At 47.0% G+C, this 13,507-nt stretch overlaps 1 protein-coding gene across 1 annotated transcript in view; it reads left to right on the top strand.

The window, feature by feature from the left end:
• Igf1r (insulin like growth factor 1 receptor) overlaps window positions 1–13,507 on the top strand; it is a 292,382-nt gene that overhangs the window by 269,996 nt on the left and 8,879 nt on the right. The window contains exons 18-20 of the mRNA XM_027408129.2: window positions 232–394; window positions 3,266–3,395; window positions 6,565–6,699. Of these exons, the coding sequence (XP_027263930.1) occupies window positions 232–394; window positions 3,266–3,395; window positions 6,565–6,699 (428 nt within the window). The remainder of the gene's footprint in view (window positions 1–231; window positions 395–3,265; window positions 3,396–6,564; window positions 6,700–13,507) is intronic.

Here is a 13,507-nt window from a genome sequence, read left to right as displayed (position 1 = left end):
TCCCCTGGCCGCCCTGTGATATGGTCAGGGAACAAGCACATGATTTTATCACAAGCAGACGTCGCCAGGGCTCAGCAATAATATGTTCCTTCTGAGCAAGCCCTGACTTCCTTCAGGTGGCCCGTGGTGCTCAGATTAAATAAACATGGATGTGCAATTCCTACAATAAACTGACAGGTAGGGGGGAAAAGTCCCAGATGCTCATGTTTTGTTTTGTTTTTTAATCTGCAGCAAAATAATCTAGTCCTAATTCCTCCGAGTTTAAGCAAGATGATCCAGATGGCTGGAGAGATTGCAGATGGCATGGCTTACCTCAACGCCAACAAGTTCGTCCACAGAGACCTTGCTGCTCGGAACTGCATGGTAGCTGAAGATTTCACAGTCAAAATTGGAGGTATGTCCTTTGGTTTCCTGATTGGAGCAGAAACTAAACTCATGGGTGCTTTGGGGCCTTTGCAGTGCTTAGACTGCCCCTGGAAAGGTTTGCAGTATGTCCCAGGGTACAGTGGCTAAGACTGCTAAGATGTGTATAGTTGGTGTGATTGGCTATTCCTGGCTGTCATTCTGAGAGCACCTTATCATGGTGGTCCAGATAGGGGGTCATGGTTCTTGGGTAGAATGTGGGTTACAGAAATAATCAGGACAGCTTGCTTCCACAAGTAATTTTGGTTTGAAGATAAAAGCCAGCATCTAGTTCCCTCTCAAGTTTCTCAGCTTACAAAGAACATTGTCCCTCGATAGGCATGAGGTTCCTAGGAGGCAGTGCCCCTATGATGAGGCCCTTGCATAGGGTAATGGTGGTGGTAAGGTAGGTATGTCAGTCCGCAGGAGGTGAGGGGAGAGCACTGCCTACTGGGTGTCACACCTGGCTTGGTCAGCTCAGAGTTCTCCCCTCCCCTCTCCTACCAGAGATCTACCAGTGATCTACCACTGAGCTATATCCTCCAGTAGGAGCTCCAGGTTCTTGGCCTTTCTGTCATGCATAGCACTTCCCACCATGATCTTAGCTGCTCAGCCTCCCTGTTAGACCCTTGTTGGTCCCAACACATTGTGATATTAAAACTATATTGGACTATATTTCTGGCCACTGGCTAGAGACTCTCCCCAGCCTTTCCGTTGTATGTTGGCTTTGTTTTTCATTTGTCTTTTAATAATTTAAAAAAAAAAAAAAAACAAATGTAGTGACAAAGTTGCTCAGGAAACTACCTGCATTTACCAGGCCTTACCTTTCTACTGTGATAGGACAGCAGTTCAGAAATGTACCAAGTGTTCATCCTTAGAAGGAGCAGAGGGGACAGTGTGCAGCAAAAACTATCAGCCACTAGCCTTTGGCCACCTCTTGAACATGAGTTCTGGAGACATTTTGCTTGCCTAAACCCTAGCGGTGATTTTTTGAATGAACTTTTTGATCTCTTAAATGAGCACTGAATATCTTCTCTACAGAGGTATCCAAAGCAGGGCTGTCTGTCTTCACCTTGATTTGACTGCAGGAATTAGGGGTGTTGGCGTGCAGCTGTATTATAGGGCAGACATCGGTCATTTGGAGTTACTCAGTATCCCCCAGCATATCTGTCTCTGGGCTTTCACACTCAATTTTAGAGCCTTGGGAACCCAGCTTGGTGGGCAGCTAACAAGAGGCTATCCTGTCCCAGAGTTTCTAGATAAAAGTTATCCCCTTACCTTTGTGACCCTTCCTGCCTCCCATTCCTTCACTTAATGCACTCCTTTACTCCTCAAAGGAAGCCATTGTGTCCCCGAGTGGGCTGGGACGAGTTCCTTCCATTTTGGGGGGCGTGTCTCCCCACCTCTGAAGTGGGCAGAGGCAATACATGAGCACGAAGGACCTGGTGTAGACAGCAAGCCTGTGCCCATGTCCTCATCATCACTAAGGACCTGGTGTAGACTGCAAGCCTATGCTGGTGTCCTCATCTTGCACTCCCTCACACTCTTCCCAACACAGGCAGAAACTCAGCTAACTAAGGCTGCTTTTGTCCCACTTTGCATTACAGTTGGGAAAAATGCTTTTTTGTGCTTCTTGCCATTTTAAATCCAAATCAGTAAGGATTGTATTTGCTGTTTAACCATGTGGCGTATTTATGAGGATAGTTTGCCTTGTAATTGTGATTCTTCTTTTCTTTCTAGAATTAAATTTTGTGTGCATGTTTAGGAAGGTAGGTGTGGTTCTGTTTTTCTTTTGCATTTAGAAAGAGAGATTGTTTTCTAGAATTCCCCTTTTATGCAAGTCAAAGCAGATCCTCTCATTTGCATGCCACTGGATTAATTCAGGGATGAGACTTGAGCACTTCTGTTTTCCTCTTCAGGCGGATTCCTCCGTGTCCCCTAGTGCCCTCTGTCTCAGGGATGACACACCCTAAGTCAATTCACTAGAGGCAGCTGGACGATCGTGCACAATGCAAGTCAATTGTGTTGGTTAACATCCAAGGAGCCTCATTCTCCGTGGGGTTTGCTTTGCCTTGGTGACCTTGTTGTGGCACCACTTAGAGATGCGAAGGGACATTTTTTAAGGTAGAAGCTCTTTCTCCCGGGAAGGAGGATGGAAGAGTGTATGTGAGGGAAGGCCGTGTGATCGAGTGGAAAACCAAAATTTGATGAAGACACAATAATGTAAGATGATAAAGCAAGCCTGCCATCACCCATAATTATGTGACACCTTCAGGAGACTCAGAAAATGGAAGAAATTTTCAAAACTGAGTGGGAGTATTGTGTTGGGAAAGGGTGTTTGGTAATAGCTCCAGGAGCCTGGTAAAGAGCATCAGCCTCTCATTGTGTGCTTTTGTCTTTGGGAACTGTCTTCTCTGTTAAGTGGTGAAAGGCCTTCTCAGTGGTAGAGCCATGCTACCAAGTAAATGAGGTCCACAACCTCAGGATATTTGATCAGGCTTTAGAACTACGTGTCACTCATCCTTGGTCTGTGCAGTGTATATTTTCTTGATATATCGTGGTATTCGATAATCTGCAAACTGCCTTTCACTTTAAATGCAGTAAGGGAATTAACTTTTTAAAAGAATCAGACTCTAAATTATTGAGACCAGAGAGATGTCTTGTATTTGACTGACTGTGTCTTACTATGTCTGCCTTATAAAATTACAAGCAGTAATAGCCTCTCCGGAGGGCAGCAAGGACAACATTCACCTTGAATATGGATAAAGGCCAAGGACCCTATTGCTGGGGCAGCCACAGCACCTTTGCTGCTGCCCCAAGACCTGATCCAACTAAGTAACTGTGTCTTCTCTGCACCCTGCAGATTTTGGTATGACACGAGATATCTACGAGACAGACTACTACCGGAAAGGAGGGAAGGGGCTGCTGCCTGTGCGCTGGATGTCTCCTGAGTCCCTCAAGGACGGAGTCTTCACCACTCACTCAGATGTCTGGTAGGAGAGTTTCCGTGCATGGCAAACTTGGACCCTCCAACTTCTGGTTCAGGCTCCTGGGTCATTCTCTTCCTGGTCTCTGTTCACTGTTACCCATTGCCAGCCTGAGTTCAGTGTTTAGTGCTCTGTAGCCCTGTTACCTATGAGATATTCCTATGTGGAGTTCAGTAGAACAAAAGGGTATTTGTGGGACTCCCAAGGCATATGTAGAACCAACATTTCCTTCTCTTTTTAGCTGATACTATGTTTCCAAGGAGTGGTGAAATGCTGGAAGTCTGAGCCTTCGCTTCTGTCTATTTCTCCTCTGCCTGTTTCCACTCTATTTTTCTTAGTCTTAATGCGTTACTATACTATGTATGTCTGTGTTCCTGCCTCCCCTGCCTCACCTCATTGAACCTTCAGATTGCAGGCAGGGCTTTATTGAAACCCAAAACTTGAGGACCATAGTTGTGGTTTTCTGTTGTCCCATCCTATCCTGTTGACACACACCTATCCTATGGATATCCATCTTTGCTGACCCAAAGCATCTTCCTTAGTAATGAAAGTGTCCTGTGGTGGATGCACACTGGCCAAGGGGTGAAGAGACTTCTCTGTAGTACTGTTTACTGCAGTTCCTTGGAAACACTGTGTAGAGGTCATCTGGTTCCAAAATACAACTGGAGTTCTTGGCAGGCGAGAGCCCTGGCATGTCCCCCTCCTCGAATGTCAGCAAGTGTCTTGGCTTTCCTCTCGGGAGATCCCGTTGCTGTTGTGTTACAAAAACGGTAGTTGTTTACTCCATCTGCAGATGACCACACAGAAGAACTATCCCAGTATTGACTGACATCATTTTTTTTAGCCTCGTGAACCTTTCCCAGTCAAGAGCTTTGGATCTTATTTGGAAGACAGGTGCAAATTGGAATAGCATTTGAGTCTGACCCATCACAGCCTGCTTGTTCCCTGACTCAAGGGTGAGGTCTGTGCTGCAGTCAGCTCATCTGAGGTTACCTCTTTTCTGTCAAATCACAGTTCTCTGCTCCATGTTCAGATGAGGTGGCAGGAGAGGGCACACCTAGGGCCACACATCCATCTGTTTATTCTGGGCTTCATGCTTCTGGAAGCTTTGAGGTCAGCTTGCAGGGTTGAAAACAGAGTCAGCATAGGGAAATAAAAGTGAAGTCTCACACACTCATTCTAGCCCAATTCTGGGTAGCAGCTGTTAGTACAAGCCACAGCAAGGGGCTTACAGGGTGCTCCCTCCCTGTTTCCTCTACTGTGAATCCATAGCCTTTCTAAGTACGTAAAGAGTCGCAAAGAATTTCAAAGAATTTTGTTTGACTTTGTAGGAGACCTTAGGAACATGGTGCTGGGAGGGACCTTCAAGTCAAGCCAAGCCCTGAATCCCATTCTCCTACATTTATAACAGCTGTTACTTGCGGTTCTGTGGAAATGTTCCAGGGACTGTCCCCTTCCTCACAAGGGTAGGCAGGCCAGCCTATGTCTCTAGACATCCTTGTTCTTTCTGTTCTGTTCTCTGTCTTGCTCTCCTCCATATTAGCAGACTGTAGGTGTGGAACACGATGCTGGCTGATACTGGCTGCAGGAGTCTGGGAAGAGAACAGGGTGCCTGAGAGAGTTAAGCTGGAGACATGCTGGGTTCCTTAAGAGTCAAGTAACCAGCGTCTAGATAAGGCAGTTGGTGCTCAGGGCCAAGGTTGTTACCCATTGCCTGGAAGCCTGTGGTGAACCAGGGAAAGCATTAGAGGCAAGGGAAGTTGGCCTGGAAGGGAACCTTGTCAAGACCAGCCAGCAGTTGACAAAAATAGAAAACCACGTACATCATTGCTTGTCTCAGGCCATATTTCAGACATCAGGGTGGGTGCTGCAGCCTCCAAAGAGTACCTCTGATGTGGCCATGCAGGCTCTGGAAGGCAGAGTACATGACTGAAGTTGACAGGAAACCCATTTCTCTGAGCCCAGGTTTTTCAGAACCATGATTTCACTGCAGAGTGTGGCTTTTTTTGGGTCTTTTGTGCAATTTGAAGACTAAATCTTAGTCACTGCTAGTTCAAAAGAACCTTGGGTCTGACTGCTAAGGTTCTATTTCCATCTGACATTGCTTAGTATCAGTTTGTACAAAACCCTTTGTTCATAGAAGGAAGCTGAAGCAACGAGGCAAACATTATTCAGTCAGAGGCTTCCTGCCTCAGCTTCGGTCAGGGTCCTCAGAGTGCTGAGTGGAAAATGCCAGCCCCAGGCTCTTTAGGGCTCAGCCCCACTGGGGTTTCCATCCAAAGCTTCGAGTTGGCTTCCAATGGCCAGCCTGCTTTATTCCATTAACACAACCCGAGTGTGAGAGCAGACAGGCCAGGGAGAATTTTGCAAAGGCAGGGATTCTCTTTGAGAAGGTGTCCATACTGCAGGTGGCAGTATCCCCCGTTACTTCTCTGAAGTTTCTGTATACATGGATCTCCTATACTTTGATCCTCTGTGTTGACAAGCAAACTATACACATGGTAGAGTTCCTTCACTGCTCTGCCTGCTGAGTTTATACCTCAGCCAGCCTCCAGACCAAGGACTCTGTTAACTGTGGCATGCACCGTGGGCCAGTGTGTCTTTCCTGTTTCCTGCCTGACACAGCTGCCTCCCCAGCCAGTGGCTCCTGAGTTCTGTAGAGGTTAGGTTTCCATCTACCTTGGCCCAAGTCAAGATCCTACAGAACTTTTTGACATTCCAAGAGCCAGCTCCCCACCCCACACATGTCAGATCAGAACTGCTTTGGGGAGCCCAGGTATCCGTCCATTTAAGAACTCCAAGAAGACCCTCCTTTGCAGTAGTTGGAGAACCATTAGCATAGAGATTTCCAAAGTGGGATGAAAAGAATCCCCTCAAGCCAGTGCTGGGACCTGGCGCTGGAGTTAAAACTGTGTGAGGGATGCTAGAAGCCCTGTAACCTTAGCTGCCTCAGCCATGCCACCTGGGCTATCGTGGCCCTGCAGGGAGTATTAGCAGTGACAGAAAAGGCCAGATATCCCACACTTAGCCACGTAGCTGGTTTGGCATACCAAGTGCTGTTACCACATTGAGGACACTTTCATTACCTAGGGTTGAAGAAATGCTAACAAGGAAGGGGACACACTCCTGCCCACTCTTTTCTGAGCTACTCATGTTTTTTTTTTCCTCCAAATAGGTCCTTTGGGGTCGTCCTCTGGGAGATTGCTACACTGGCTGAGCAGCCATACCAAGGCTTGTCCAATGAGCAAGTTCTTCGCTTCGTCATGGAGGGCGGCCTTCTGGACAAGCCGGACAATTGCCCTGACATGCTGTATGTATTTCCTGAGCCATTTAACATTACTAACTCCAGAGCCAGTAACTCCCTCTGTTACTTTGGGTACAGGAGAGCATTAGAAGCATATCTGTATTGGTGGAGATGAGCTTGTTGGTTCTGTGATTCTGTGCAATGTCTTAATCCCATACCAGTCGTCCCCCCCCCCCCCCCGTGCTGATTGACACTTTGCACTGTGGTTTCTCAGCCCCACTCTGTGAAATATGAGATGATAGCAACCCTGGTTCTCCCTCCTGTGCAATATTTACTTTATAATGCAATAATGCAACAGTTATTACTGTTAAGTCAGATTCAAGAGCTCTCCCAAGCCATTGGTAGACTGGACAGGTCTGTCAGCAGGTTCACATGGAGCTTTGTGGTCAAGAGTCACTCTCTTGCACTCTCAGGCTAAACTTCAGACAGCCCCAACACCAGGTCACAAACCATGCTTTCAGCTTTATCCCTGTGAGTCGCATGGACCGGAAGAAAGGTTGAGCTCATCCCTCTTCAGACAGTCTCCTAGGCACACCCCCTTAGGGTGTTGCTGACACTGTTACCTTGCTCTGCTTCTGGTAAAATGACACCCTGCAGCAGTTGGAGTTGTCAAGTGATAACAGTATACCCCTGGGGCTACGTATGCCTCAGTGTTCAGCCCTTTTGACTTCCAGAAACACCTCCAAGATTATCAGCTTACAGGGAAGCAGCTACAGTGGCTCCCAGTTTGGGGACCTAAGGAAGTTCCATTGCTTTTATGGTGGAAAGACTGTCAGCAGATATTCTGTCTTTGTAGGTAGAAAATGAAAGGGAGCTGTTAAAGGGCTGCAGCCCTGATGTCATCCTTTTGAAGGCACCCTCCCACTAGGCTCCACTTCTTAAAGGTCCCCCAGTGTTGCCAAGCTGGGGGCGAAACTTCTCACATGTGGGCCTCGGTAGGGCATTCAGCATCCAAACTTTGTTTGTAGCCTCTTGAATGAAGGCCTTGTTTTCTTGTGAGATGTTGGTGGCTCAGTGGATCAGGAGAATGGTCCTTCCCAGGATGAGTCTCCAAGGGGGATAAGAAGGTATTCTGATTGGTTATCAGGTATAGATTGTTAGCAGTGTTTTTGTTTTTGATGTGCACACCTTAAGGCAGGGCTCAGCTGTTGTTCTGCGTCTCAGGGGTAAACACCAAGGTAGGTTCCCACAGATATGTCAAAACCAATATAGGCGTTTTCTAGAAACGCTTTTCAAAACAGGTTCAGCTTCACTTGTGAAAGAATCCCAAGGGAATTGTCAAGATTTCTTGATGTCTGTACAAAAAACACTCATACCTGCCTACTCTTCCTCAATAAAGCATGGACTCAATTGGAGTCTCAGTTGGTGAAATGATGTACAGATGGAGGCTGGGTGTGTGGACAGTGGACAGGGACCCCACACAGAGGTGGCTGGATGTGTGGACAGTGGACAGGGACCCCACAGAGAGGTGCAAGTGACTGTGCTTAGAATCTGGTGAAGTTGAAGGAAAGTTGCGGACCAGCCTTGTCCCACGTGAGGTTCCATCAGATGGTTTGCACGAGTCAGCCCTTTGCAGTTGTAGGACTGAGGTCAGCTGGGGGCAGTTTGGAGATCCTGGAGTCTGTGGCCACTCCAGGCCTCTCCACATCTGCATCCTTCAGACTTCACAACATAGCACCTTGCTTCTTCTACGCCACATAGACCGAGGAAGTTTCTCTAACAGACTGAATATTATTGGTGGTGCTATGGGCCATGTGCTCATTTTTACCCCTCAGCTCTGCCACGGGGATGTAGAGCAGATACCAAAATCAGCAAGTACGGAGCCTTTGGGGGAGAGAGAGAGAGAGAATGTAGCCCAGGTTGGCCTGGTCCTGGGGATAATCTTCCTGCCTCAGCCTCCCTTGATGCTGCCATTACAGGCTTGTGTCAATGGAGCCCAACTAAAGCTATATATATTTTTATATCAAATTTGCATTTCTCCCATTTCCTTCTTACCAAATTCTCCTGTTTGGGTTTTGCTTGTTTGTTTATTTTGCCCCTCCCTGTCCCCAACTGCTTGTAAGTATGAAATCCCTCTTGCTTGGAAGGGCCTTACAAAATTGAATAGGCAGCAAACCATACTGAGCCACGGGCATGTCCATTGCCTGCCATGCCCTGACATCATCAAAGAGAGTGCTCCCACAGTGTCCTCTCTAAAGTGACTTCAGAAGGTTTGCACGATGCACAGGGACTACTCAGAAGCTCTGTGGCTCCTACGTGCTGCTCATCCCATCTCACACAGCCCTCCTCTCACCTCAGTGGTACAGCAGTGTTGATTCTAGTCCACTGGGAGAACAGTCAGTATTTAAAGCAAAGTTTAAGGAACTCAGTGTGCCCCTAAATTGGCATGAGGGTCTACCACATAAGATTAGATTCAGATACTAGAATCAGTGGTGTTTCACAAGCCGAGAAACAGTTGAAAAGAACAGGTGTGAGTTTTGTCCCTGTGGTTTAGGGCTGGTCACAGGAGTGGTATTGTTTTTGTTCTTTCTTTTTATACTGGGGCAAACATTTGTCTCAGAAACTCATGGGACTCCTGAAGTTGATCCATCTCCAGCTGACTGGGTTTTTCTGTATGAATCTAATACGCTTGGGAAACAGCCACCTGCCATGGGAAAGGCAGTGGACTCCCTGTTCCCAGCATAGAGGGAGGAGGAAATTTACACACAGAGGCTGCTCTTGAACGAGAAGTGATTGATTCAGGAGGCATTTCTGCTTTGCCATTGAGAACCCCCTTGGCAGGTTTGTCTCCTTTCTAAGAAAAGAACATATTGGAGGAGACAAGCTGGCTTCCACAGGGAGTGTGGTGTCCTTCTGAATCGGCTGGGGTGCTGATGAGAAGATGTGTTTCGGGGTCAGGATTCTTTTGTGGCAGTAAATAACACCCTTGAGAGCAGTCTGAAACCTGGTGGGTTTCATGTAGAGGAAGGACTTCAGTTGTGTAGTTCTGAGGCAGGAACAGCCCTCCCTGGCCATGTTGTGGCCTCATTGTGCCTGCATGTGAACCAGGTTGCTTCCAGAGTAGCCAAGTGTCCAGCCTTGGGTATCACAAAGTATTCTAGCTTAGAGGAAAGGCTGCCGTCAAGCCCGAGGGTATCCTGAACTGAATGAGTGTCAGTGCCATGATTTGGTTTGAATTAATCTAGCAAATGCTATGAGATTGGATCAGGACTGGTTACCATGTTTAAATTGTAGACAAAGCCCGTCATTACCCCTGTGTAGCAGGCTTTCTTGTCAGACTATCTTTGAACTGCCAGCCCACAAATAATGATCCAGAGATTTATTATTAATTATGAAAGCTTGGCTTAATCTTAGGCTTTTTCCCAACTAGCTTTTATAACTTCACTAGCCCGTATTTTTTAAGGCTACATTCTGCCATGTGGCTCGGTTACCTCATCTTAGTATGGCACATCCAACTTGTTCAGATTCCACTGACAAAATCATCTGCCTATATTCCTCCTCCCAGTGTCTCTGTCTATCTCTATCTACCTATCTCTTTCTCTCCTCCCCCCAGAAGTCCTGCCTATTCTCTCTAGCCTAGCTATTGGCCATTTACCTCTTTATTAAACCAATCAGAAGGTGCCTTAGGCAAAGGCACATCTTTACATTGTGCACAAATATTCCAAATACCCCTGTATTTCAGTGCCTTGAACACAAATTTGTCAGTGAATCCTGCTGAGGTCAGAGGCTAGTCCCAGGGCTCATGGAACCCGGAGACCCTGAAGCAAGTCCGTAACATGAAATATAAATGACCCAGAGGCATATACTGGGGTTCAAACTTCAAGCTGAATATTAGAAAAGCAAAGCAGCCAGCCACTAGCTCTTTGTCTCCCTCAGACTGAAAAGTGATCCTGGCTCCACCAAATCTCAGGCTGCTGCCTTTCCTCAGTGTGGCTGGAGAATCCTGAGACTTCAATGTCTTCCTATCCTCAATGTGGCTGGAGAATGAATGCCAGCTCTGAGACCCTGGTCGTATCTTAAATACCTCTCATGAGTCCCGGAATTAAAGGTGTGAGCTCTAATTCTCTTTTAGACTGATCACTCTAATGTATCCCTTGGTGGCCTTGAACTGACAGAGATCCATCGGCCTCTTAATCCTGAGTCCTGGGGTTAAAGGTGTGTACTACCACTGCCTGATCTCTATAGTTTGATGCTGGCTTTGCTTTCTGCATCCTTAGGCAAGCTTTCATAAATCATGAATAAAATATCACCACACAGGTCCCAGCCCTAATGCTGAAGGATGGAATGGTGATTTAAGCTCAGCCACAAAAACTCAGTGCCAGAACCATTTGTTCCAGTAACATGTCCATAGCTCACATGCCAAGTCTTCAGGATGCAGGATTCAGGAAGGAACTTGAACTTTGTATTAGCTCAGCATCACCAGCCCAGACACAGCCGAGATACACTCAGTCAAATCTGACTGCTTTTGCGTTTTTTCTTTCCCAGATTCAGGCCCCCGGGTTGCTGGGAATGCTGAGCTGGTTTTGTCAAGATATATTGATTGAGTAGGATCAAAATAGGTAGATGATAGTGTCTGCCTGGTGAGCTGTGGCATGAACCGCCTGAGCTGTATAGCATCCCCCTTCAGGTCCTAGCTGAGGAGTAGCCCCTAAAACAGCCTTGGCTGTTGGGAGATGCTAGAAGGAGACCCACATCTCTTGTAGGACTAAAGTCTGATCTCTGGATGGAGTCAGCACTGGATGCTACAGTCCTAACACTCAGTGCAACAGGAGTGCTATAGACACCAGCTACTTAGCACCTCTCAGTGTGCCAGTGCCTGTCCAGTTCAGGACATGGGTTGTGGCTGGGGACTCAAGAGAGCCAAGAGGGGATGGAAATAACAGTGTGCATATACCCCTAGGGATAGACCTTTCTCCCTGGAAGCTGTTTTTAGGGGAGCTGGGTATATATCTTCAAAGAGGGACATACCCTGTGAAATACAGCTCTAACTCACCAGAGCCGTCGAGTGGTTTTAAAATGTGCTCTTTAGAAGAAGCATTTCACCAGCTTATTAATCCCACAGTCTGCTGGAGAGTTTTCTTGTGGAAAGAGTATAAAACAAAGTCTTAAATCGCACAGAGCAAAAAGACTTCCTTTTATGGGCAGCACTGGAAGGACTGACTCTGGAACGATTTAAGGGAGGCATCACATGGCTTGTTTGTGCTGATGTCACCGCATCACTGCCCTGCTGGTGGCACCTCCTCAGCCCCCACCCCTGGCCACAGGGCATGGAGCCAGACATATCTCATGTTCTTGCCCCCAGTTGCACTTTTATATTCAGGGATACGCCAGTCGGCCAGAGAGGAAATTGCAGCCCAGCCACAGAGATGAGTCCCTTATATCTACATCCCATTTTGATTAATTTTATGGGGGAAATGATGGGGAACCCGGGAGAACAGGCTTCTTTGCCACCTAACCAGAATAGGTGAGCTTGCTACCTGTCTGCTGTGGATGCAAACCAAATCCTCTCATGAGATGTGACTGTGGACTGCCAGGAGAGGGCAGTCTCCGTTTGGGACCATGATTACTCTTGTTCAAGTAACTAAAGTATAGCTCTATTGTTTGACAGAGAGCCTCACTCCTACTCTATCTCGCCAGTTGTGTGACTTTAGACAAATTTTTAAGTGTTTTGCTTGGTGCTTTTTCCTTATATATAAAATGAGGCTGGGTGTTGGTGTTGAACACCTTTAATCCCAGCACATACCAAGTAGAGACAGGCAGATCTCTGTGAGTTTGAGGCCAGCCTTGTCCTATAATCCAGGAGAGGCTCCAAAGCTACAGAGAAACCCTGTCTGGAAATGAATGAATGAATGAATGAATGAATGAATGAATGAATGAATGAATGAACGAACGAACGAACGAACGAACGATGAAATCAGAGTGGTTATAATTGTTATAGTAGAAAAACATCTCTGGCTTTTGAGGACTAATGTGGCCCCATGCCCAGATCTCTTACTGACTCCCTGCAACCTGGTGTGTCCTGCTAGGACCATCATTTGGCCCCAGTGAAAACAACTAGTTGGCCAGTGACACAGGCATTGACCACCTTATTGTTTTTTTTTTCACCCCCAGATAGATAGATGGTAAATATTGTAGGGTTGTAAGCTAAACAACCTTTGTTTTAACTATTCAACCTACAAAAGAGTTCAAAAACAGCCACAGGTGATACGTAACCAGCTCTGCTCCAGTAGAATGGAACTTACAAAAACAGGCTTCAAGCTGCATCTGGCCTGGCTATAATTGGTCTCTAGAATGCTTAATTCTGGGTGGATCTCCAGCTCACCCCTTTCCATCCTCTCTTCAGTTACTGCCCTGGGTGCAGTACTCTGAATGTCCTGGGGACCTAACTTGACCCAGGGCTTCTGAGGAAGCTGTTCAGGTGGGCAGCGGTACCTTTTTCTCCATAGGCCACTTCATACCTACCTGTGGCTGCTTTTGCATTGGTTTTCCCCTTTGGGATTATTTGCAAGGCCCATTGTAAAGAAGTGACTGGTGGTCTAGTGATCAGCCTGACGAAATGCTAGAGGCCCGTCCGGGTGCTGTGAGGTTCCTGCATATGCAGGGTTCCATTTAGTGGATTTCACTGTAAAGCATCTGTTGAGGCAGGAGTTGCAAACCCAAACAGGTGGAAGGTCCTTTGGTCTTTGGCTTCTGTGAATGTGGGCTGCTGGGTGGCCCTGCTCAGAAGCATGACCACCCCTTCTCTCTGTCCTGTCCATCTATCAAAGCCTGGGTGCAGCGCCCTGCACAGCATGGGTACCAGACTTCACCAGGG

This window comes from Cricetulus griseus, chromosome 3 (genome assembly GCF_003668045.3).
Source record: "Cricetulus griseus strain 17A/GY chromosome 3, alternate assembly CriGri-PICRH-1.0, whole genome shotgun sequence".
Lineage (NCBI taxonomy): Eukaryota > Metazoa > Chordata > Mammalia > Rodentia > Cricetidae > Cricetulus > Cricetulus griseus.
The sequence above is the reverse complement of the archived record's forward strand: the minus strand, read 5'-3'. Positions and strand labels throughout refer to the sequence as shown.